The 23,731-nt window shown below is 37.7% G+C and overlaps 1 protein-coding gene across 2 annotated transcripts in view; it reads left to right on the top strand.

The window, feature by feature from the left end:
- The window catches only part of syt9a (synaptotagmin IXa), a 49,992-nt gene extending 33,010 nt beyond the window's left edge, over positions 1 to 16,982 (top strand). Inside the window, exons 4-7 of one of the 2 annotated variants that reach the window (XR_010330129.1) lie at positions 9,536 to 9,656; positions 14,152 to 14,323; positions 14,937 to 15,061; positions 16,351 to 16,362. Coding sequence is in view for 1 of the 2 variants with exons in the window: in XM_064336151.1 (XP_064192221.1) it covers positions 9,536 to 9,656; positions 14,152 to 14,323; positions 14,932 to 15,061; positions 16,351 to 16,425 (498 nt within the window). In the remaining variant the exon portion in view is untranslated. Of the gene's footprint in view, positions 1 to 9,535; positions 9,657 to 14,151; positions 14,324 to 14,931; positions 15,062 to 16,350 lie in introns of both variants that reach the window. The other variant, XM_064336151.1, reaches the window with a different exon arrangement.
- The last annotated feature ends 6,749 nt before the right edge of the window (positions 16,983 to 23,731 follow it).

Raw genomic sequence — 23,731 nt, 5'->3', positions numbered from 1 at the left:
GATCTGTGTGATTTTAGGTGTCCGATGAAAGTTTGGTGGTAATAGGTAGGCAAGAATTTAGATGTGACTGTGTGTGTAGGTTTTGGTGATACTGTGTGAGAGTGAATATGCATGTCTGCGTATGGCAAGAACTGTTGTGAATTTAGACAATGTGTGTTTTTAACGAGCTGCACTAATGCAAATTCCTTTCAACTATGTTGGCACGGCAATTAACTATTGAATAAACTACTGAATTGTGAAAAGAAAAGCATGTCAAAGATTTGCATGTTTAAGATTTGTCACTATTTTCTTAAAGTAAATGTGCACACAATTATTTGATCAATATCCTTGTGTGCCAAATTAATTCACCAATGCATAATTCATTTGACAATGCATAGGATATCATGTAGGATTTAAATCTTACATGATATCCTAACCACATGGAAAATTACTACATTTACTTGTAACTGGTTTTCTAGCATTCTCACTCTATAACTAATTTTCTCATTATAAACACCCATCTGCAAATATTATGTCCCATTATCTTGGGATGCTTGGAGTCAAGCATATAGCTAATGGTTTAAAAATAAAGCATGTAGCACCCTCTTTCTCTCTGTCTTTCACCCTCTTAAATGCAAATATGCATAGATACCCAAAAACGTGACAAGATGCACACACTGTCCATACCATTCAAATTAAATAATGCTTGGAAGAATGGAGAAAAGTTTAGTAAAAATCCAAAATCATGTTACCAGTAACCAAACAAAGAAACATGTTGGAAAACCTATAACAAAAATACAGTTTTATATATATATATATATATATATATATATATATATCAAACTGGACGATAAAAAGAAATTCTAAGCTCAGAGGAAAAGCTACAGTACCTGTACTTTTAGAATAACTTCTGGATGATTATTGAATTTCACAGACTTAACTGCCATTATGGACAACATGGCATGACAACAAATCATTTTAATAGGAGAACAGCCCAGCTGCAATTTTAAACTACATTTGAAACTCCAAAAAAACCACAAAAAAAAAACATAAACTGCCAAGGGATTATTTATTTATTTATTTACCTGCTGAATTGTAGCGGGCAAAGACCTGAATGGCATCTGCCTTGCAAAATGTGTAACTGCATTGAACAGGTCCAAGAAGGGGAAAATATTCATATTTATGTATTCTGTGTACAGAGACTTTTCCTGTATGTGATTGAGTTGGCAGCCTGAGTCTCGTGGGTGTGAGCACTGACTGCATTGCCTGTCAGTCAGTATTTCCTTTGGCTGTTTATTGTCATGATGCTGCACAGCACATTATACTTTCGTGCGCTACAAAGTGTGCTAATGCCATATCTGGTGTACACAGATAAAGACACAGCATGATAATTACTCACACTCAGACATGAATAAAGAATGCTTTTGTAAAACTGATATCAGTGGCATAATACCACTGAGGGTTTGTCTGAGGACTGAATGTTGCATAAATGAAGAGAAAGAGTACGACTCACAATATTTACCATCAGTGGATTCAAAGATAAAGCAAATGGAAAAAAGCTTGATTTGCCAAGAAGGTCTATTTGTTGCTTTCGTTCTCTTCCTCAAGCAAGCTTTAGATATTGTCATTATTCATCTTCTTAACAGGCATTTTATCCATCTATACTTTTGAGTCTTTACTGGGTAAATCTAGGCAAAGCAGCTTAGCAAAGATATAGCTGCTAGCAAACCTCAGATTCAGCCAGCAACCTCCAATTTTAGGCAAGTTCCCAACTGCCATGCAATATTACTGCCAAAACTATTGACTTGTTTGTTCATTAGTGAACACGCAGAGCACATGCAGTGCAGCCGTTATATACAGGAGATACACTTGTGTGTTTGGTGAGGCAGATTTGTTCTATCCATAAATAACTGCCATTTGAATTATGTGTCTGACAATTTCTTTCTCACTGCCATCAATCAAGTGAAGGAATTGTTAATCACAAAGAGTAAAAGGTCAACAGAAATGACTTACTACTACAAAGAGAGGAGTTGTTAGGACCGACCTGTGCTTTCAAACAACACATCTATTTTTGCCCGTGTAACACATATCATGATGGTCCACTGAGCACAAGAAAATCAATAGAGGTCACAAATCTCAGGTATCATACAAAAAACTATTATCAATAAGAATATGGTTGCACACTACAAGGCCACAAGTATGTAGACACCTGACATCCAAAATATCATCCAACATTATGGGTATTAATGTGGAGTTGGTCCATCCTTCTTTGCTATAACAACCTCCACTCTTCTGGGAAGGCTTTATACTAGATGTTGGGGCATTGCTGCAGGGATTTGCTTCCATTCAGCCCAAAGACCATTAGTGAGGTCAGGCACTGATTGGGCGATCCCAAAGGTGTTGGATGGGGTTGCTAAGTGCAGGCCAGTCAAGATCTTCCACACCATTCTTGACAAAACCATTTCTGTTTGAACCTTGCTGTGAGACCGAGGGCATTTTCATGCTGAAACAGGAAAGGGCCTTCCCCAAACTGTTGGGTCAGCACAGAATTGTCTAGAATTTCATTGTATGCTGTAGGTTTGCCTTCACTGGAACTAAGGGGCCTAGCCCAAACCATGAAAATCAACACCGGACCAAGTGGTGTCCAGATACTTTTGGTCATATAGTAGTTTTGGCATTTTTTAAATTTGACATCTTAAGTCAATTGTGGCATACAATGATGATTTAACAATAAATCAAGTCACAAAACAGGATCATTATTTGATCAATTCAGAGCAGACGCGTCATGCCCATTTAAGCTGGGGGGGCACGTGCCCCACCAGATTTTTGATATCTGGATTTTTTATTTTATTTTATTTTGTTACTATTATTTTTTATAATATATAGTTATGATCATTTAATTTTATGAGTCAAACGTATTCTTCTAATTATATCATAGATCATACCTCAAAAAGTCACACATCCCCTTCCCCTATGGTATTGGTTTCTTCCAAAAGTTGCTGGATGAAATCGGTTCGCAACAGCAGGTACACACGCACACAACACTCTGTTGCGCATCAATGCTGGAGGAGATGTAGGCTAAAGCTTAACGGTGTGTTGCTGAAGTGGTTAGTAGAGCATCAATCCCTTTTTCAAACGTGTGAAAATGAAATGCTATTAGTTATACACACTTAATTGCATTTGAGAAATATAGACATGATATATCTTGCTTTGCAAGATAGTTGGCTAGTACCAGCTAAAGTTATTAGCCATCCCTCAACCCTGTTGTTTAGCCTTCTGGCTCGCTAGCTAGTCATGACTTGTGATAGTATAGCATCCTATTTAATATTGGTAAAGGAGAGCTGTGTGAATTGTATGGCAGTGAGCTGATAATTTTTACCACCAATATCACAGCAAAACACTGAATTCCATTTGATATGTCCAGGTCAAGATGCAGAGGAAAATCTTGTCAATCTTTATAAAAACGACAGATAGCCCCAGCCCTTTCCTTAGTCAGGAGGTTGATAGTGCAAGAGGTAGGTTATCTTAGGTGAGATTTATAGTGATAGGCTATTTTTCCTTCATGGAAATATATGCAGATGTAATTGTGTGTAGGTGTGGTTACAGGTTATGTACTTAGGCTAGTGGTGATGATGGATCTTTCAAGGAGGGTAAGCAGTTTGGAAAATAGGTTACTGCTGCTCAGTCTGAGCTTTTATTGGCAATGGAGCAGACACTGCTATGTGATGTCAGCACAGTCTCATCTGTACTCATGCTGCTTCCTATGCATTGTGTTTGAAAATAAAGCTATTACCATGTTGGCAGGTTCCTTTCATCTGTGGCTTTATTGTCTATGTTCTCTAAATTAATTTGCATTGTGGATATAGTCTTTTTATGTGAATTTATGCCCCTTAAAATTATTGGGTGAAGCAGACAAGATTTAGCTCTTTTTCAAGAAAAGTGGCAGCAGTGTAGAAGTGAGTGAATAAGTGAGTGTCATTTTCAATAACCATAACAGCACAAATAATTGACATGAAAATCTCCAAATAAATATACAGTATTTACCCTAATATAAAGTGGGAGATTACTGAGCTGCAAAAATGATTTAGTGACGTTTTAAAATAATCCCCCCAAAGTCTTTGAATATATTTGTCAAATTGCAGAAAACTGCGTCATTATTTTCTTTTTTTTCTGGGGAAGAAGCCCATGCCCCCCGCTCTAATTGTGCCCCCCCAGAATTCTGGCTTGCATGACGCCCCTGATTCAGAGTTACTGTCTAGCTGGTACATTTTATGCATTGTGACCCAGTAACACACAAAACTGTTTTGTTTAAGCTGCAAACACAAACAACCTATTTGAAAGCATTATTTTTCTACTCTTTGTCTCTCTCTCAAAACATGACTATATCTATTTATACCAACATTAAAAATGTCCAAAGTAGACCAAATGGAAGGGGCAAGGAATATAATTACATCAGATTAGTTCCACTGTTTCTGAGCTACATTGAGCTCTTCAGTGTTTCGTTGTAATTTGATTTACTGAGCACAAGTAACCATAATTTCACCACTGACTTGATTTAAGTGCTCATGAGAAGAGAGGCTACTGTCAGCCTGTAGTCTGGAGATGGAAGCAGGTAATTGGATTGCTTAGCCAGAGAGAAATTGCTTTCATGGATCCGCCCTCATCGTCAGCATGCAAGGAGACAAAGTGGTCAGATGATTCATGCTACATTGTCATTCTCACCCTAAGTGCTACCTTGTTACTCTCACCCTGAGTGCTACCTTGAGAGAAAGGTCTGTCTGGTGTGGTGTAGTAGTATGGCTTTGTGAACCAGAGGTCTTTCACCTGAAATTGCCAATCTGAATGTTGAGAAGGGCAAGAATATGTTGATAAAACTGAGTGATTGTGCACTTGTGGCATGCTGAGTACTACCTTTCTGATTGGAAATTGCCTTGTTTGTTTTATAGAATTACAGGGCATACTTTATAAAAATTTTAATTGCCATTTGGGATGTGGTGGAATCTGAAGATCTGATGTACACCATATAACCCAAAGTATCTGAACACCCCTTGGTCTAGGACTGTTTTTCATGGTTTGGGCTAGGCCCCTTAGTTCCAGTGAAGGAAAATCTTAATGCTACAGCATACAATGACATTCCAGATGATTCTGTGCTTCACCAAACAGTTTGGGGAAGGCCCTTTCCTGTTACAGCATGACAATGCACCCAGGCATACAACAAGGTCCATATAGAAATGGTTTTGTCAAGACCGGTTTGGATGAACTTGACTGACCTGCACAGAGCACTGACCTCAACCCCATCCGACACTGTTGCGATTAATTGGAAAGCCAACTGCCTTGTCGCCCCAGTGCCTAACCTCACTAATGCTCTTCTGGCTGAATGGAAGCAAAGGCCTGCAGCAATATTCCAACATCTATTATACAGCCTTCTCAGAAAAGTGGAAGTTGTTACAGAAGTAAAGGGTGGATGGATTTTTTTTTGATTGGTTGAGAGTACACTGGCTAGAGCAATAAATTCATTGTTATTTCTGAAAATTCCAGGCAAATTCAAGTTAACCTTAATGTATATATTTACAGACGGTTTCCAAATGGCATTCTGGGTCATTCTGACCCAGTTTAACCTCTGTCTATCAGGAATGAACTGGACTAATTTTAATGCCCACTTATTCCGAATATTCACCTTCAGCAATCCTCCACAATCCACTATACCTCCTTAATCACTTATGAATGAGGATTAAACATTCTTGTAGTTAAATGTGTCTTCACATCACCCTTATAACCTCCAAGTAAAGGCTATAACCCTTGTTATACACATACATAACCATAATGACCAGCCTATAGCAAGCGATATAGGGTTATTAAACTTGACAATGATAATTAACTATGTAAGGGATAACGTACAGTGAACAAGTCAGTTGTGTCAAAATAAGTCCAGTCAGGGTGATGCAGCTCCGACATGAACAGTATTCTAGCAAACACAAACAAGTTAGGTCACAATATTGTTATTTTAGGAAGTTATAATAATATATATTAAAAAATAAAAAAATATTACAGAAATAAAATGTACATTTCAGTTTATTGTGAAGTGTGTCATATTAAAGGGGACTTTTTTCCCCCCATATCACCTGTTTAACTAGTTATATGTTGACATAAGAGAGTTAATTTTGACTGGCTACTTGGCTACATAGGGTGTGGAAGGATATTATCAGGTGTGAAGCAGTGCTCATTATATAGCAGTCATTATACAAAAATGATGACCACTCATTGACCAATAAGAATTGAGCATCTAATAAATTTGAGCTGTGATAATTGATATTAGTGACATAACATGATACTATTCAATACATAGCACTAATGAAAGTGTGCATGCTACATACTACCCGCTTTAACTGTTTCTGACAGTACTTCAAAAAGGACATTATTATCAAAAATGAAGCAGCATTGGTATGTGTATTCTTGTTTGTTTCTGTGTATGCGTATTATGCATTTTAAAGGTTCCTTCCTTACAATCCCAATCATAAATGTGGAGGCTCTCTCATAAATATATTGGAATATCAAAAATGAACCATTATATGTGTTATTTTTCACAATGCAGCAGGGCAAGGCAGATAAACAACATACAGAACTGTGCATATTACACGAAAGGAATGCACACATAGGGTCCTGCTGTACTGTATACTACTTGGCTGTAATACATTTCTGGTCACAGGGACTTCAGTAACCTTCCCACAGCAGTAAAACATTGTATATGGCACAGATTGTGCTTGACAATGAATGCACCTCAGCAGAGGACAGGAATGACCTTTAATGCTCTGCTGTAAAAAGGATATCTCCAGCAGAGCGAAACCTGAGGCTTAAGAACTGGCTAAAATATACCATATTATTTCATCAGGCTTTCTGTGGACAGCGGTGCACAAAACAGAAAACAGATCAACAATTAACAGATTAACAGAAAATGCTGACATTTCCCCATCTATTAAACCATAATGGAAAAAACATGTTTATCTGATTTGCTCTGCTAATGGATCTGGCACATGAGGCAACACGCTCTGTGCAGAATAAAATAGCTCCTTCTAGCCTATTAAAACTCTGAATTTGAGTGTACATGATTTTAAACATATTTTTAAAAATGTATATTCTTTTTTTATATATCAACTTATAGTTAGTCTAAAAGATCACTTGGTGTAATCCCCTATCACAATATATTCAAGTACCAACATCATGATATCATTTTTATTGCCCAGCTCTAATGTATAGTACTTTGTTGCATATCCTTTGCATGCAATAACTCCTTGAAGTCTGTGAGCCATAGGCATCACCAGTATATTCTCTGGTGATGCTCTGCCAGCCCTGTACTGCAGCCATCTTTGGCTCCTGCTTGTTTTGGGGGCTAGTTTCCTTAGGTTTTTTCTTCAGCATATGAAACACACGATCAGCTGGATTCAGATTGGGTGACTGACTTAGCCAGTTTGGCTTTGAATAACTGTTGCTTTAGCAGTACATTTGGGATAATTTTTCTTCTGTAGGATGAAGCACCATCCAATGAAACTGGACGAACTTTAGTAGATAAGAATTTTCTTTACACTTAAGAATTCCTTCAGCTGCTATCAGAAGTTACATCAACAATGAAAACAAGTGAGCCAGTACCTATAGCAGCCATACATGCCCTAACCATAATGCCCCACCATGATGTTTCACATATGAGGCACGTAAACCAGAAGGTATAACCTCTAGGTCCCTAAGCATATACTAGGGTGTGCCACAGGGATCGGTCCTGGGGCAACTCCTTTTTACTATTTATATTAACAGTCTTGGTCATCATGTATACAGCACAAACCTTCATATTTATGTTGATGGTACAGTTATACACTGCTCTGCTCCTACAGGGAATCAGGCTCTTTGCCAGCTACAACTTACTTTTAATACTGTACAAAGCACCCTTCACAATCTGAAACTTGTTTTGAATGCAGACAAAACAAAACTCATGTTGTTCACAAATTAAAAGAGAAAATCACCAAATTCTACATCATTACCTAGCAATGAGCTTGAGTCTGTTAATTTGTGTAAATATCTAGGAGTCTTAATTGGTGACTCTGCATTCAACAACTGAAAAATAACTGGGTTTATTTTAGAAAAAAGTCTTGTTCTTCTTTTGAGGCTAAATAGACCCTAGTCATTGCTAGTTTCACGTCTGTACTCGATTATGGGGTTGTAGTATACATGCATGCATCTTCTCAATGCCTTTGTGCATTAGATACAGTCTAGGTTTATAACTGAATTGCAAAGCCCTTACTCACCATTGTTTCCTGTATGCTCGGGTGGGATGGACTGCACCATAGACTTAATCATTGGTATACTTTTGTTTATAAGGCAATTATTGGTCTGCTTATTTACGTATTCATATACAAAAGAAAAGTGTAGGACATTATGGTCTACGCTCCTAGCAACTAGTCTTTCTGTCCGTCCCCAGAGCCTTCACAGGATTCGGAAAAGTGCTCTTATGTATGCTGCTCCGTTCACTTGGAATTCTTTGAAGAAGGTTTTAAATTTCCAGGAGCTGATCTCACTTTGGAGCCTTTAAGTCCAATGTGAGAGCTTTGGAGGCAGGTATAACAGGCTGTCAATTTTTTGTGTAAGCTACTTGCCTCTGTGTGGTTCTGTACTCGAATGATGGGTTTTCAGTTTTTACTGCAGTTTTTTTATTTTTTATTTTATATAACCTTGTCTTCTGTAATCCTTATTGTCTATAACTTATTTTTATATTGTCCGTCTGCAACCATGTTATATGCACTGCTGCCTGTCTTACTCTAGAAAAAGAGATTTCTAATCTCAATGACGTTTCCTGGTAAAATAAAGCTGTATAATAATAATAATAATAATAATAATAATAATAATAATAATAATAATTTTATGCTGTCAAGTAGCCTAATTATAGTGAGCAGATTTTTCTAAATCACAAGCAAAGCTATCTAGATTCAGTAGCTCTTTAGACCAGAGGTGGGCAAGGAGGTCAGTATCGGTTTCTGGTTTTCATGCCAATCTTTGGTCTTATTTACTAAATTAGCCCTAACAGTTACACAATCTGAAATTTTAGCTACATTCCTTGATAACGCATGGATGACAGCCAAAGACTGTTCCTGTGTCCCTATCTGAAATGTTTTTACAGTGATCTAATCTGCGAGTGAACCAGTGTTGGTGTGTACCGCTAATTAGCTCATTTAGAAAGCCAGGGTAGACACAAAAGTCTGCATAGACACCAGCTCTTGTGGACAGGAATTGCCCACCCCTGCTGTAGAGTCATGCTTGCTGCTTGATAATAAGCAAGTTGGAAGGATTTCTTATACAATAAAATTGCTCAGATTATTTCCTTCATAAATTGATGTCTGTAGTCATGTGCTACTTCCATGTATTTGGGAACTTGGTGTGCATTTGTGTTATCATATAAAACATGGAGGTATCAACATTGGCAATGGCTAATATGGACAGACAAATATTGTTTATTGATATCTGCCTAGAATTTCACTGTTATGCATTCCTATGTATTATTCTTATTTTTTAGGATAATGTGGACCTAGGAGATCTCATGTTCTCACTCTGCTACCTACCTACTGCCGGAAGACTGACCATCACAATAATAAAGGCACGGAATCTAAAAGCCATGGACATCACTGGAGCATCAGGCAAGTGACCATATAATCTCTAATGTGCTTTCATGACTGCAGATTTTCTTACCGTAGAGGAAAAAATATATAACTCATTTTTTTTATTTTCACAATATTTGACAGAGAGCAACTGTTTCGGACAATTTTTAGTCCATTACTGGCCTGTAGGGGACAAGAGTTAGAAATCTAATAACACACACTCTCAGTAGAATTCAGTTATAGACTCACAGAAACAATCCTTCGGTTTTTCATATACCAAGTATTTGTGGGCCAAGGAGTTTTTTTTAGGGGAACCAGCGAAAAATGACAGTAACAAGATATACAACCAGAACCTCTGAGATAGAAGCCTCGGGGTTACAGATTGACCAGTCAACAGACAGGGCTTGTTTCACAAAAGTGATTTGTGAGCATTTCACTCTCACATCGCAATCACAATGGGCCTCATTCACAAAACTTTTCTTAAGAATAATTTTGTTCTTAAGAATCTTCCTACGAAAAACCAATATGGGATTCATGACACATGTGCAAACCTTTGTTTTTGTGCATATCCCAGGTGTATGAAATTAATGCTAACTGTAAATTTTATGCACAATCCTGTTCAGGAAACCAAGGAAACCATGAACAAGTACAGATAAGAAAAAAATGATGTTCATGGAAAAGTTCTTAAATACAGTTTACACTCAAATGTGATTTATATGCATGTTTCATGAATGAGGCCCAATATCTTGTAAAAATGTGTTTCATGAAAATACATCACTAGCAAATAAAATTGCAATGACGACAGGCCACTCACATGTCAAATTCTTTCCTTGCAAGTATAGTTTCTTTTGAATGTGCAGAGATGGAGGGACCCTTCGGTGGTCACACCTACTCTTTACATAACTACTGAAATAATGAGTTGCTCAAAAGATACACAGTAGATTGCCAAGGCATTAAATATTATTTCTGTGACTTTCTTAACAGAGATCTTAGGTCAACACTAACAGGAGCACAGCGCTACCAGTCTAAAACTTAAAGCAGTGGACCTCAATCAGTGCATTAGTAAACTAAATATCTAATGCAGTTATTTTTTACAATCTTCCAGACCTGCTGCTGCCAGAGGTGGCAAGGGGAGAGCAAGGAGAGGGGGTGGAGAGGGAAGGGGAGAGGGAGGGTGATGGTGATATGCAGGGGGAAAAGAAGCCAGTTTCAACACACTTCTTCCACAAATCCTGTCAAAACCCTATTCAATCTGTAAAAAGGCTCGGGCTTTTGGTCAGTAAGTCCCCGTAGGTGTGGAGGGAACTATGCAAATGCTCGTTCAATTATTTTCTATATTCCTGTTTTAGTTAACAGTAACAGGTCAGCCAAAATAAATGCTTTCCATACTTGTGCTAAGGCTGAAAACCAAATAACTAATCCATCCGCATGATTCTACTTCAGAGGAGCTAGCTTTACCCCTTCAACCTGTGTCCAACCAGTCTAGACTAAATAATCCAGGTGTATTCAAGGACAGAAAAGGAATTTGATTCTTGCATTTAAATGTCATTATTATGCTTCAGGATGACAAATTTGATCATTGAAATATATTGGTTCCTCTGGCTTATTCTGATGTCCTGTTCTAACTCAAACATGGCTGAACAAGGTGTTTCTGACTCTGATATAGCATATGTATTTATAATGTGTATAGAATAGATTGGGTTGGAAAGGGTGGTGTTGTAGCTTTTTATGTAAAGTCATGTTTTTTTATTACTATTTTGAATGATGTCACTTTACATAAACATTTTGAATTAATTGCCTCGAAGGTTGAAGTAGGATTAAATAATTATGTGGTTTTCTCAGGTATATATAGACCACCATCTGCAGTTGAGGATTCTCTTGTTAAGATTGCTGAACTTCTGTCTCCTTATATTAAATGTGCAGTCATTATTATGGGTGATTATGGGTCTACTTATATTAAATCTGAAGTCATTATTATGGGTGATCAGATGATTTTAAGGAAATATGCAGAAATCTTAATTCAACCCAATTTATCACAGAACTGATTGGACCTAACCTAAAAGAGTATATCAAAATCTACCTTAGGGAACACGTTCTCATCATAGGGAGGAGAGCCAAGGACAGATATTATATTCATTATTTTACCAGCTCCTATGCAAATCCTACAAAGATCTGGAATATTGTAAATTCTATCAAGCAATAATGCCACACCATTGCCTGTTTGTCATGTCTGGCACTACTTTAGCATCTGGTCAAAAGGAGATATGCACAGCCTTTAATAAGCATTTTGCAGCTGCCAGTCAGCTCTTTTATAATGTATGCACAACAAACACGCCAGGGCCCTCTTCTTTGTGTGATAAGGATTGTCTGTTCTGTTTTGGGAGCTTCTCCTGCTTTTACTTTTATTCTTTTAACTAGAGAGGTTGCAGATGCACTTAAATAAACCATATAAACCCAAGGTACCCCACTGGTGAGGATAATGTGGACCCCTTTTTTCTAAAACTTGCTGCCCCTCTGATTGCTGAGTATGTTGCACATATTTTAACCAATCAGTTGTGTCTGCCATTATCCCTAAAGCCTGGAAAAGTGCTCATGTGTTGCCCATGCTCAAAGGTGGGGAAAAAGTCTTTTAAATCATTACCGGCCAATTTCCAAATTGCCATAACAGGCTAAAATGATGGAGTCCCTGGTTAATGTCCAGCTCAAATTGTTTCTTTGGAGCCACTCTTTGCTTAGCCCCTATCAGCCTGAGTTCAGTGCTAAGCATAGCACCGTCCGCTTCCTTAGCCTTAAACAATGTTGTGTTCGCTTTAGAGAGGAAGCTTCATTGTGCTGCACTTTTTGTTGACCTTTCTAAGGCCTTCGATACTTTGTAATTCCATGTTATTACAAAGACTGTCACATATCAGATTAGAGCGCTTCTGCATTTGCTTATGCAATTTGCTTATGCAATTGGTTCCATAATTAGCTCTGACAGATCTCAGCGTGAGAAAGTTAGGGATGTGCAGTCTGAATTTTAACAGTTGTTAAAGGGTGTTCCTCAAGGGTCCATACTGGGTCCAGTGCTGTTCACCATTACATCAGTGACATATCTAAAATATTAAATGGCTGTAATTTTCATTTTTATTCAGATGAAACAGTTCTTTATTGCTTTTTCTACCCATCCCCTTGGCTGTTTTGTTGCTTTGCAAAAGGCTCTCATACATTTTAAACTTTTTCAATAGTGATACAGTGCCTGCTGTTTACCAGATCAAAAAAAAAAAGATTATGACAATCTCCATATAGCACTCTAGCTGGGACTTCTATTGAAATAACTGTAAATACTTGGGGATCTGGATTGATGATAGATTCACTTTTAAGTTAAACATAACTTAAAAGTGCGCATACACAAGATGAAACTTCACTTTTTATATAGGAACAAAACTAGCTTCCCTATGTTTAGCAGAAAGAAGCTTATTGAATACACTTTTTTCTGTCCTTGATTATGGGTATGTAAGTTATTGACATGCAATTTGGACTGCTTTGTGACCACTAGATTCTGTTTATCATAATGGCCTTTGATTTATTTCTTGGAACAATTATGGAACTCATGATTGTGTTCTGTGTAAAACATTTGGGTGGCTCTCTCTGGATAAGAAGAGATCACCATTTGTGTCTGTTTATTTCTTAAGCCCTCCTTTATATAAAACAGGATTACTGAGTTAGCTGGATAACAGCACTGAGTAAAACCCAGAATCCTCCCAAATCTGGAACATGGACTGAAGTAAAAAGCGCTGTTCCAGGTTTTACTCAGTGCAGCTATCCAGCTGACTCAGTAATCCTACTTTGAGAAATACCACTCCTGATCCAAAGGGTTTGTATCGCTGAAGTTCTACTGTATAATATAGAGTTTCCATAAAATACAGTAGTTGTTCCAATTTTGAACAGATGGCAAGATGAATACTGTGTAATCTTGGTTTATATTTATTTGGACCAAATCATATATACAATTAAAATAAAAAAAGTAAAAATATTTAAAAAGTCACTTATGTGTAATACTAGACATGCCCTACAGTCTGGTATAAAATATGGACTGTACCAGTTCCAACTGTGGCTGGCAGACTCATAGGGCAATGTGCAATTGGCTCAAGCATCATCCAAGGAGGGGAAGGCTTCAGTTAGCCATGGCAGCCCCTTATAGTTTTTTGTCTATTCAGCTGCACATGAAGTGTTTACATGTCTGTTAAAGTGCAAAGTTGCAAACTGCTGTGTGATAAGAAGTGGCAGCCCTGGAAGAGGGCACATGCTTGTCTGTGGGCTCCCAAATCAGCAATGGAGACTACATGTGTATGACTGGAAACTGGAAAATGGGGAGAAAAACCATAAATAAACAAATAAACCTTCATATTTATGATTATAACACCAATGTTATTTATTTCACTGCAAAAGAAATTGTATAACGTGTTATATAGCAGTGGCTCCATGGACTAAGTTCCTTATTTTTGCTAAGTCCTGTATCCAGGTTCATGATGTTTCTTTGTTTGTTTGTTTGCAGATCCTTATGTAAAGGTTTCCTTAATGTGCGAAGGGCGAAGACTAAAGAAGCGAAAAACATCAACCAAAAGAAACACTCTCAATCCTATCTACAATGAAGCCATAGTCTTTGATGTTCCTCCAGAAAACATTGACCAAATTAGTCTTTTAATAGCCGTAATGGACTACGACCGGTGAGATTAATCCCTCTTTGAAGAGTTCAGGTCTTTTGCTGAATATTTATTAACGTTCTTATTATCATTCATACTTCACATATACAGTCATGAACATGCAATGGAAATTCAAAGTCTTTCTTGCAAAAGAAATTCTGGCAGGGGTTGACATTTTGCAAAACTGTGGATGCTATGTAGGCCTCTGCTTATCTCCACTGTGTAATTAATGGCAAATTAATTTATTCTGTTAACTATGCACTTGTGTCATACATTTTGAAAGTCAATTTTATTTCTGTATGTCAGCACATTCAGGCTAGATGTTATGATATATTTAAAGACTAAGATGCATGTTGTACCAACGTTTTGGTTTTTCTCCACTGAGATATCCTTTCTTCTTTATGAAGATAGCATAATGAAATGTGCTGGAAAACTAGCATTGATAACTAGGCCATACGGATTCTAAATTCATGCTCCCCGATGTCTTTATCTGTAAATATTTATGAGGAATATTGAAGACTGTAATTGCCTTTTTATTCAGTAACAAAGGAAAGAGCGCCTGGAATTTGCATGAAACATTGATATCTGCTGGAGGATTTAAGACAGAATACATTCTTGGCCCCTTTTCACAGTGTAGGTCACAATGAGATCATCGGCGTATGTCGGGTGGGCAACGAGGCGGAGAGCCTGGGCCGTGACCACTGGAACGATATGCTTACGTACCCCCGCAAGCCCATCGCCCACTGGCACCCACTGGTCGAGGTAGGGCTTGGCAGGCGCAGGGCATGTGGGCATCATGTTTGTTTAACCCTTCAAGACCCAACTGAAATAATACACGCAATAGAAAATGGTAGCAAAAACATATGTCACGTGTCATGCTGTATGGCTACTGGATTCAAACAACATTTTGTCTTTAGCTTTGATGCACAATGGGTTTCAAGTGTTAATTTTCTTGTCACAAACTCAGCTTGGCCAGTTCAGCGATAATAAAATTATTAATGTGCTGGTGTTTGCAAAGAAAAAGTAACACTTGCATGTACATCAAAGTAGGCCTATAAATGCGTTACAAGCCTACACAGAAAAAGTGAGACAGCTTTTCCCTAGTAAACATTCATCAAATTAAAAAAAGTGGACAATGCCTAACACCTTGGCTGTGGTACAACAGAACCGTAAATCAGAGAGCAATTCCAAACTGGGGAGAAAATATATTTAATGATATATATAACCATTTAAAAGAACAACTGTCATCCACTGTATATAACAGAATAGCATTTTTAATTAATATCTGAGTCCAATTGAGTTTGAAGAAGTACAAGTGAAATAAGCACTGGTGTTTTTGCTGTGTAAGTCTCGCAGAGCCAAGTCCTCCCATCAGTACATTTGACAGGACTTATGTGAGAGGATGTGCAAGAGAAGGCAGAGACTCTGTTTTAATTTGCTACCCTGCTTTGAGGTCTTGGTTCAATCCCCAGTGACCCTCAAGATCACAGGCCTTGTCTGTTATCCAGCCTATCCTAGGTGATTTCAGTCAAAGTTATACCCACTCTATCAGAGACATTCATCTTTCCAAAAACTGCTTTCAAACATAGCCAAACTCTACGCATCCTTTTTACATCTGCATTCATTTTTTGCAAAGTGCACTTGGATTTGCTCAAAAATAGAGCTTTTTTAAAACGAAAAGGGTCAGTTAAACATCCAATGAAAAAGCTCTTTTCCACTGGCTTAATTCAAATTGATGTTTTTAGAAAAATAGCAAACAAGACCAATTATAGCCAAACTTGTTTGTTTTCTTTGATTGCTTTCTTGAAAGGATTTTTTGTGTAACAGTGCTTTTTTCTCAAGAAATGTAAGTATGCAATAACAACAAAAAAACTCTGGGGAATTCAAAACCAGGGAAGCAATTTCAAAAAATGGAAGCAAAAGTCCATTATTGCTGATGAGCAGAAGACCATATTGTCTTCTTTTGTAAAATTGGCTTCTCCTCATCATCACCCATGCAACTCATTCAACATAGGACACCTTCAGTAATGCTGTTTTTTTTTTCTCCGCAGTGGGTTGGTCAAGGAACGACTGGAGGGAGCCAGGGAGGCTCCTGCAACTCTTTAAAAGTCCCCCCTTCCCCGTAACTGTGTAAACCGCACAAGACTGAGATGGAAAAGCTTGTGGATGAACTCAAAGAAAATATTATGTGACATTGAGTGTAACGTTCACCTTAAATGTGTACTTCCATCCAGAATGAAGCAACTTTAACACTGTTTATGCTGTGCCTATGGGAGTTTTCTTTGCATGGGGGTGTTCATTCAGTTGCATGTTGACTGGTCATCCTTCATTATTTCCCCATTCAGTAAAGAAAGAAAGAACATTGTTACAGTTTGGTCTGAGGCTTATTTTGAAGTATTCTAAATGTTTTCCCAGTAGTCCCAGCTTCCATTTTTGGTGTCTGTATCATGCATTGAATCATGGCCAAATAAGATGTTTTCTCAGAGGTGTTCACTTTATTTTAATACAGTGCATGGTTTATTTTATTGTTGGGTGTTTTTTGTTTTGTATTCATTTTGATAAAGATTTGAGTGTACAATTCTGTTATATGAACACACATGTAATGTGCTGTGGCAATTTATTTGTAGACCTAGTGTGTAAAATGTCCTTTCAAATGTTACAAATAAATATTTGTATAAAACAATGTATTTGCCCATTGCCATATTTCCAGTGTCCACTGCCCAGCATTGTCCAACATGCTTCCTGGTACAATAAATGACAAAAATGGTAGTTCTCAACATAACTTATTATACCTATACAAGGAACATGTGGCACAATGTCAATATAATGACTCCACAGTGAATGACTACACTGTTTGTTCTCACATTCTCACCTGAGCCAATGTTGCCATCTGAATTCAATCAATATACTGCTCTTGTGCAAAAAATATTGCAAATTCACCTGAGAATTAGAAGAAGTGTGTGTATGATTGAATAAATACATATAAGATGCTGAAATTATATTGGTCACAAAAAAAGAAGAAAAAAATCCCTATAGTGAATTTGCCTAGAGATATTCCTCTAGCTTCTTTCCATACGGTGACTAAATTCCCCATTTCCACTGAAGTTATAGCTCTTTGATAGCGTGCAGCCAGGCAGTGTCTCTAACTGACAGACCAATCTGCACTAACAAGCAATTTTTGCAATACTTGCCCATTTCCCCCATCCTCTAAATAACATCTTATGACTTCAACAGTATTGTACTGTATGCTTGTGCAGGATTCTAAAATAACATGAAAGAACACCCTGGGAAGAAAGAGTCATAACCAATCAAAGTTTAACCAGCTCCAACATATTATGAAGAGAAATTACTCTATGATTTGTTTTCAAAGTACTGCGTGTGTAGATCTGTGTGTACGGTTAATTATTGTAATAAAAAAACACTCATATTTCAGAGATTCTGTAGAATGTCAGAGAAAGCACATCTCTCCAAATCATTCTGGACTTCTCTAAAAAGTATTATCTTCACAGAAGCTGTATATGTATTATGCATATTAGTCAGGTCATATTAATAAAATTATTGGAGTCTTGTCCTGGCTGGTAAGCCTTTACATACTGTGTCTGGATGTGTAAAGCCAGAATGAATTGCAGTTCAGGTTATAAATCTTGCACCTTGGATTGTATAAAAAGCTGTCAACTCATTTTAATAGTCAAACATTGCCATTTCCATGATCAAATATCTAAATAATGAATATACCCCCACACCCCACAAAAAAGCAATACACTGTATGAAGCTCCGCTTTTTCTTTTTATGCTTCCAGGCAGGAAGATAAAAACAATAAATTCTCATTAAAGCAAAGGTCCATTGGCTGTCCTTCATGAATACTCATGGGAATTTAAAAGAAAATGCTTTCCCTTTTTCAACTTGGAATGCTGCTCTAAATGCCTGATTTAATGCAAAAATAGTCAAACACTTGCATACACTTCTCAGCACTACTCCAAATATGGTAGTTGTACATGTTTTCTAAGCAGCTGAGTTTTCAAATAAGAGACGTTATCTCACAAAATTCTGAATATTCATATTATTTGACTTGTTTTAAGTTAACAAATCATGGTTTAGCTTTTTTTCAAGGACAATACTTTTTATGAACTGCATATTGAGTGTAATCTATGGTTTGAATTGCAAGAACTAAATTGGCAATGAGGAAATATAATTTTAAAAAATGAGATGGGTTCACCAGCACAGTTGCAGTCGCATATGTTGTAGTCGCATATGACAGCTCATAACTACTGGCTATAGCAAATAGGATGCTGAACCAAAATGCCTCAGTTGAAAATAAAAGAACTTGTTTTTAGAACAATTTTGCAATGTCAGTGAAAATGTATGGAACAGAAACTCCACAACGTCAGAGTTACAGCAAAGCACATTTTAATGGCATCCCCTCTGTTCAGGACTTGGCTTGTAGATTTTTGTATGATGCTGGCTGTTTCCACTCCTGGTCTTGTTATGAAGCCCTCATTTTTGTGCCTTTTTGTTTATTGATTGACTAGCCTTGAATGCAATTAGATTTTTCTTTTAGTTTTTTCCCAAGCAGACAATGTTTTCAATTAGACCTCCCAGCTGTTTTCATTAGCACTCTGAGCATATGTATTTTTAATAATCAAACAGCATGTTATTAATCTTCCACAGCTCAACTAGATATTTGTCCCACAATTTGTAGCCCATGTTCAGAAAAACAAATATTTGGTGATTATATATATATATATATATATATATATATATGTATGTACATACACACGCTTAGGATTTGTTTCTATGCTTTCAAGTGGTTTAGTCAGAAAGGTGCTTCCCCACAATGTGATTGTTTTGACTACAGAACACGTATAAATAGAGACCAGAGGCCGGGTTAAGGAGAGAGATGGTGTGAAAGCAAGGCTTCTGTACCCTGAACATACAGAGCCTGGCGCTCTTTGGTGACTGTGCGCTAGAGACATGTTCGAATAGCACACAGTATCCCTCTGCTTTGCACTTCACAAGGATCGACTGTTCAATAATTCATATCCCAAACAGTAATTATGAGAGCCACAGGGGCGTGATGGGAGATGTAATTACTGACAGAACAGTTGCTGCGCATTTCTGGCCGCCCCTAAGGCCCCAATACATCATTACCCATCAGGGTTCTCAGGTGTTCTGGGACCTCTCATCTTATTAGTATTACTGCGAAACAGCCCCACGAGTTGGGAGATTTCTAATCGAGTCGTATCGTTTGTCCGATGGCTGCGCTACGTTGCAACGGCAACTGACTAGTGCCTACTGCGCAACAGCCGTCCTCAATCTCAACTCGCAATGATGGAAGCTAGAGAAGTTCTATCTTACTATATTTTATGCCGGACATCAAAGACATATCATTATAAATTATAATCTCAATGATGAAAGCCACAGCACATCATCTGAGTGACTCTGTGGACTGAACCTTTGGATGGACACCTCCATATTTCTTGCTGTCTACAGGGGTAAAGGATGGACTAGTCTTCAGATGTGGTACATACATCCCAGGGCCAGGCTGATGCTCTCAGGATTCAACTTGTACTCTCAAAGATCAAAGGTTCAAGGGATGTACTAAGGAAATCTGCTCCACTGCTCCATCTCTTGTTCTGGACATAAATAAACCTCACATATGACTATCAAAATAGGTAATGCAATATAGAAGTGAAATGTGTAGTGCAAGACAAGGGGCCATATCTATAAAACCTCTGAGATGTTGCAGTAATTGCATACTACACAGCTGGCAGGTAATCAATCCCATTTAATCAGGTAAAATATTGGCAGTGGCAGCACATTACAATTTCAAAAGACGTGCTGTGCCTCTGAGCCCTGTCCTTTTATATTATTATTATTATTATATAGCCTACATACTGTTATAGTCATTGACAGTATTATTATTGACTTCATGTCAAAAGTTTTCTTTTTTTTTGTCTACCTGACGAGAATTTGATGCTGAAATGCGTCAGAGTTTGTTTTTAAAGGTTTAATATGACCATGCTCTTTGTTAAAAAAGAGAGTGCCTTGGAGTTTTATTTGATTTTTATGTAGTCATTAATGCTTGGAAAGAAAGATAAATAATTATTTGCATAGTCTCTGGGAAACCATGATCACATATTCAGACAACATGGAAACATCTAGGATGCCTATCATACTAGGTGTAAACGGTCAGTGATCGAATCTCTGTCCAGTCATATGTGGATAGGTGAATTAGCCCCTTTGAACGGTGTAATTTTACAAAAACGCTCATTTAGTACTATGTAACCCACAGTGCAAAAGATATGTTGCACTGGTCCAGTTCTCTGTATGAGGGCAACAGGGACATGAATATCTGAGGGGACGTGGCACTTGACAGACATCTGTCTTTTTGCAGATATCAACATCATCACCTTTTAAAAACTGTGAAGTGTTCTCTCACTCTGGTGAATTTTACCTGTATACACTGTTATTTCCTACTGTGTCACATCTCTCACATTACCTGAAATTTGCATATGGAAACACTGTAGAGTATATGGAGTCTGCAGTGGATGTAAAACCATGACCAGTGAACAATGCTTGCATTCCCTAATGCTTAGAAACAAACAAAGGCTAATTTATCATAGAATTCCCATAGCATTCCCCTCAACACACACACACACACACACCACACACACAAACAATATGGCACCATTTTTTACCTCGCCTATATCTTCTATTTAGACAGCATACTGCTGGTTTACAGTCATTGGAACAGAATTATTATTATTATTGTTTGTTTCAGAATACTCGATTACAAGCTAAAAGTAAAACTGAGCCCTTTGATAAATTTCACAGACAGACCTTTCAAAACTACATTCAAAAAAGATACTTTAAGTAAACTATCGGCATTACAACCTTTTCTCAGACTAAACAATCCCCTGGAATTCCCTCTGCGAATGGTGTGGTGGACCTAATGTCTCTGTGCCCTGACACTAATTACTTACTTTCCCCTTCTTCCACCGTCAAATTAAACTAAGCAAAGGCAGGCATGAATTTACTAACAAGACATCCAATTATAATTGGTGATATCAATTTCAAATGTTTGTTTTTTTTTGTGTCCAGTCAGTGGTACAGTAATTAACAGCAAACTGTGAAAATGTGCGGCTGCCCTGTGCTCTTGGAAAGAAAGCACCAGGCAAACACTCAGTGATAGGGATTGAGGGGCCTGAAATTCATAAAACATTTGAACTAGAGCTCATTAAAAGTGCTGATTGTTTGTTTGGTTTTTTTGGTTTATTTGTTGTTGTTTTTTTCATTTTGAAGCAATGGACAATTTTTTTTTTTTTAATCACAGTTATCATGTAGCCAGCCTGCACCCTATTGAAGATAGTGATCATTCTGAAGTGGTGCATGGCACACTGTCTATTGTGATGCAATACCAGCCATAACATGGAAACTCCCAGATGACGCACTTGGGGCGAATGTGGGACCTGGCAGATTAAATATGGTTGTTCAGTAAAGAAAAACATAGTCTTTTTTCCACAGTGTTTTTGAATCGCAGAAAGCTCAGTATGTGTTGGTTTCGCATGGCAGCACATCTTTTGAGACACATTAAATGTGACAGGAACAGCATGATGTACGGTGCATGTAGGTGCTCCAGAAAACCGCTTCAGATTGCACTGTCGGAAGCCCAAATGAATCATCTGGTGAATTCTACTGACCAGAATCCTCACTTCACACATTTTAGCATAACCTGAAAAATATTACTCAACCATTTAAAAAAAAAATACACAGAGTAATGCCACTAGGATGAATCAACTTTTGCTTGAACGAGATACAGAATGGTGGACTGCAATTCTGAGTAATACCAGCCCATCTAAAATAAACTGCTGAAAACATAAGGAATAAACTGGAGGTTATCCTTTGTTTGTGAAGTGGCTTTATTAAAACATACTTTATCAATGAAACGTTTGCTTTACACCATTTTTTGCTTTTGCTTTACACTAGGGCCAAAAATAACAAAATGGCTCCACATCCTAAGTTGATAAATGCGAAATGTCTATTTTGCGGTTTCCTAAAATAAATGTCAGTGTTCTGGTGGATAAATGGTGAATTTCTCATTAACGGTAGTGATTAATCTGCTTCCCTGATGGGCTCCTACTTGCCAGCCTACAGTCAACCTATACTCCCTCGAGTGCAGTGAACAGCCACACTTGGCAACACCACCCTGACCCTGGCAGGCTTTTTGGCATGTTGTCAGTTTCTGCAGCTCTGGCTTGTTAGTGACAGGGAGGAAGGGGAGGGGCTTAAGGGGGCTCTCCACTATATACACCACATTTGAAAGCTAATGCTTTTTGAGTTTTGTTGTATCACCCAATGGATGGGAGAGATATTGAAACCATTCAGCTGACACATTCTGTAGCACTTAGTTTACCTAGATGAGATGAATGATAGTCACTTAACCACCATCGTTCATCAAATGATTCCACAGGTTAGCTTTCTGATGATAGTTGCCTTGAAGAGCATCATTTCAGCTGTGTTCCCAAGGTTAATATCCATGTATGAAAGTATGGCTGTTTGTGTGGCACTTTTTGCAATATTGAATGTAGCAGAATAAAATATATATGTCGAATATGGCACTTAATAGAGCACATACCTCAGCGAACACAATGGAATTGTTAAACTGTGAACACTATGAAAGATATGCCAGTTCTGCATGTTGGATATTCACTAGAAGTTAATCATTTCTTTGTTTCCCTTCATATCAGGAGATACATGGATGTTTGTTATTGTATCTCAAATTGGGCATATGCCTGTTTAAATTCTAGTCACTCTTAAGCATTTTAATTGGTTATTGCAACACCACGTGTCCAATCAGCATTATATGTGTTCAGTGAATCCGCTCAGAAGTTATATGTGTTTTTGTGAAAAGCCACACTCACTGCCATGCTCCCCTTTCATGGCAAATCGGAGTGAAACGTTAATCGGGTCTCCCTTGCCCCATGACCAGGCTTTTCATAAATATAATTTTCAGAGACATGAGGCTAACAGGCAGACAGACAAAAAGATGGACAGAAGGAATAGGGCAAAAACATTTCCCTCGACAACTCAGTGAGAGGAGGTAATAATTAAATTACCCCTGAAAGCAATAATTTAAAAGTTTTTTAAGAGCTGAAAAAGCTGGTTGTGGCATTTTCTCAGAAATCTTCACCATAATATAAAAATATGTTTCTGCTATACCATCTGACAGATGCATGTAAATCAGGCAGCAGATGTGCTCTGGATTTATGATGAGGGAAATTTAATTCAATCGTTTTAGAAAAGGTCCTTGCAAGGAGAAGATCCTTGGGGTAAGGGCTAATTTAACATGAACTGTGAAGTCCGCCAATATGAAGTTGGTCCCCCCTTTACTGCTATTACTGCTATAACAACCTCCACTCTTCTAGGAATGCT

The sequence above is a fragment of the Anguilla rostrata genome, chromosome 5 (assembly GCF_018555375.3).
Source record: "Anguilla rostrata isolate EN2019 chromosome 5, ASM1855537v3, whole genome shotgun sequence".
Taxonomy (NCBI): domain Eukaryota; kingdom Metazoa; phylum Chordata; class Actinopteri; order Anguilliformes; family Anguillidae; genus Anguilla; species Anguilla rostrata.
This window is presented reverse-complemented; position numbering and strand designations above follow the sequence as displayed.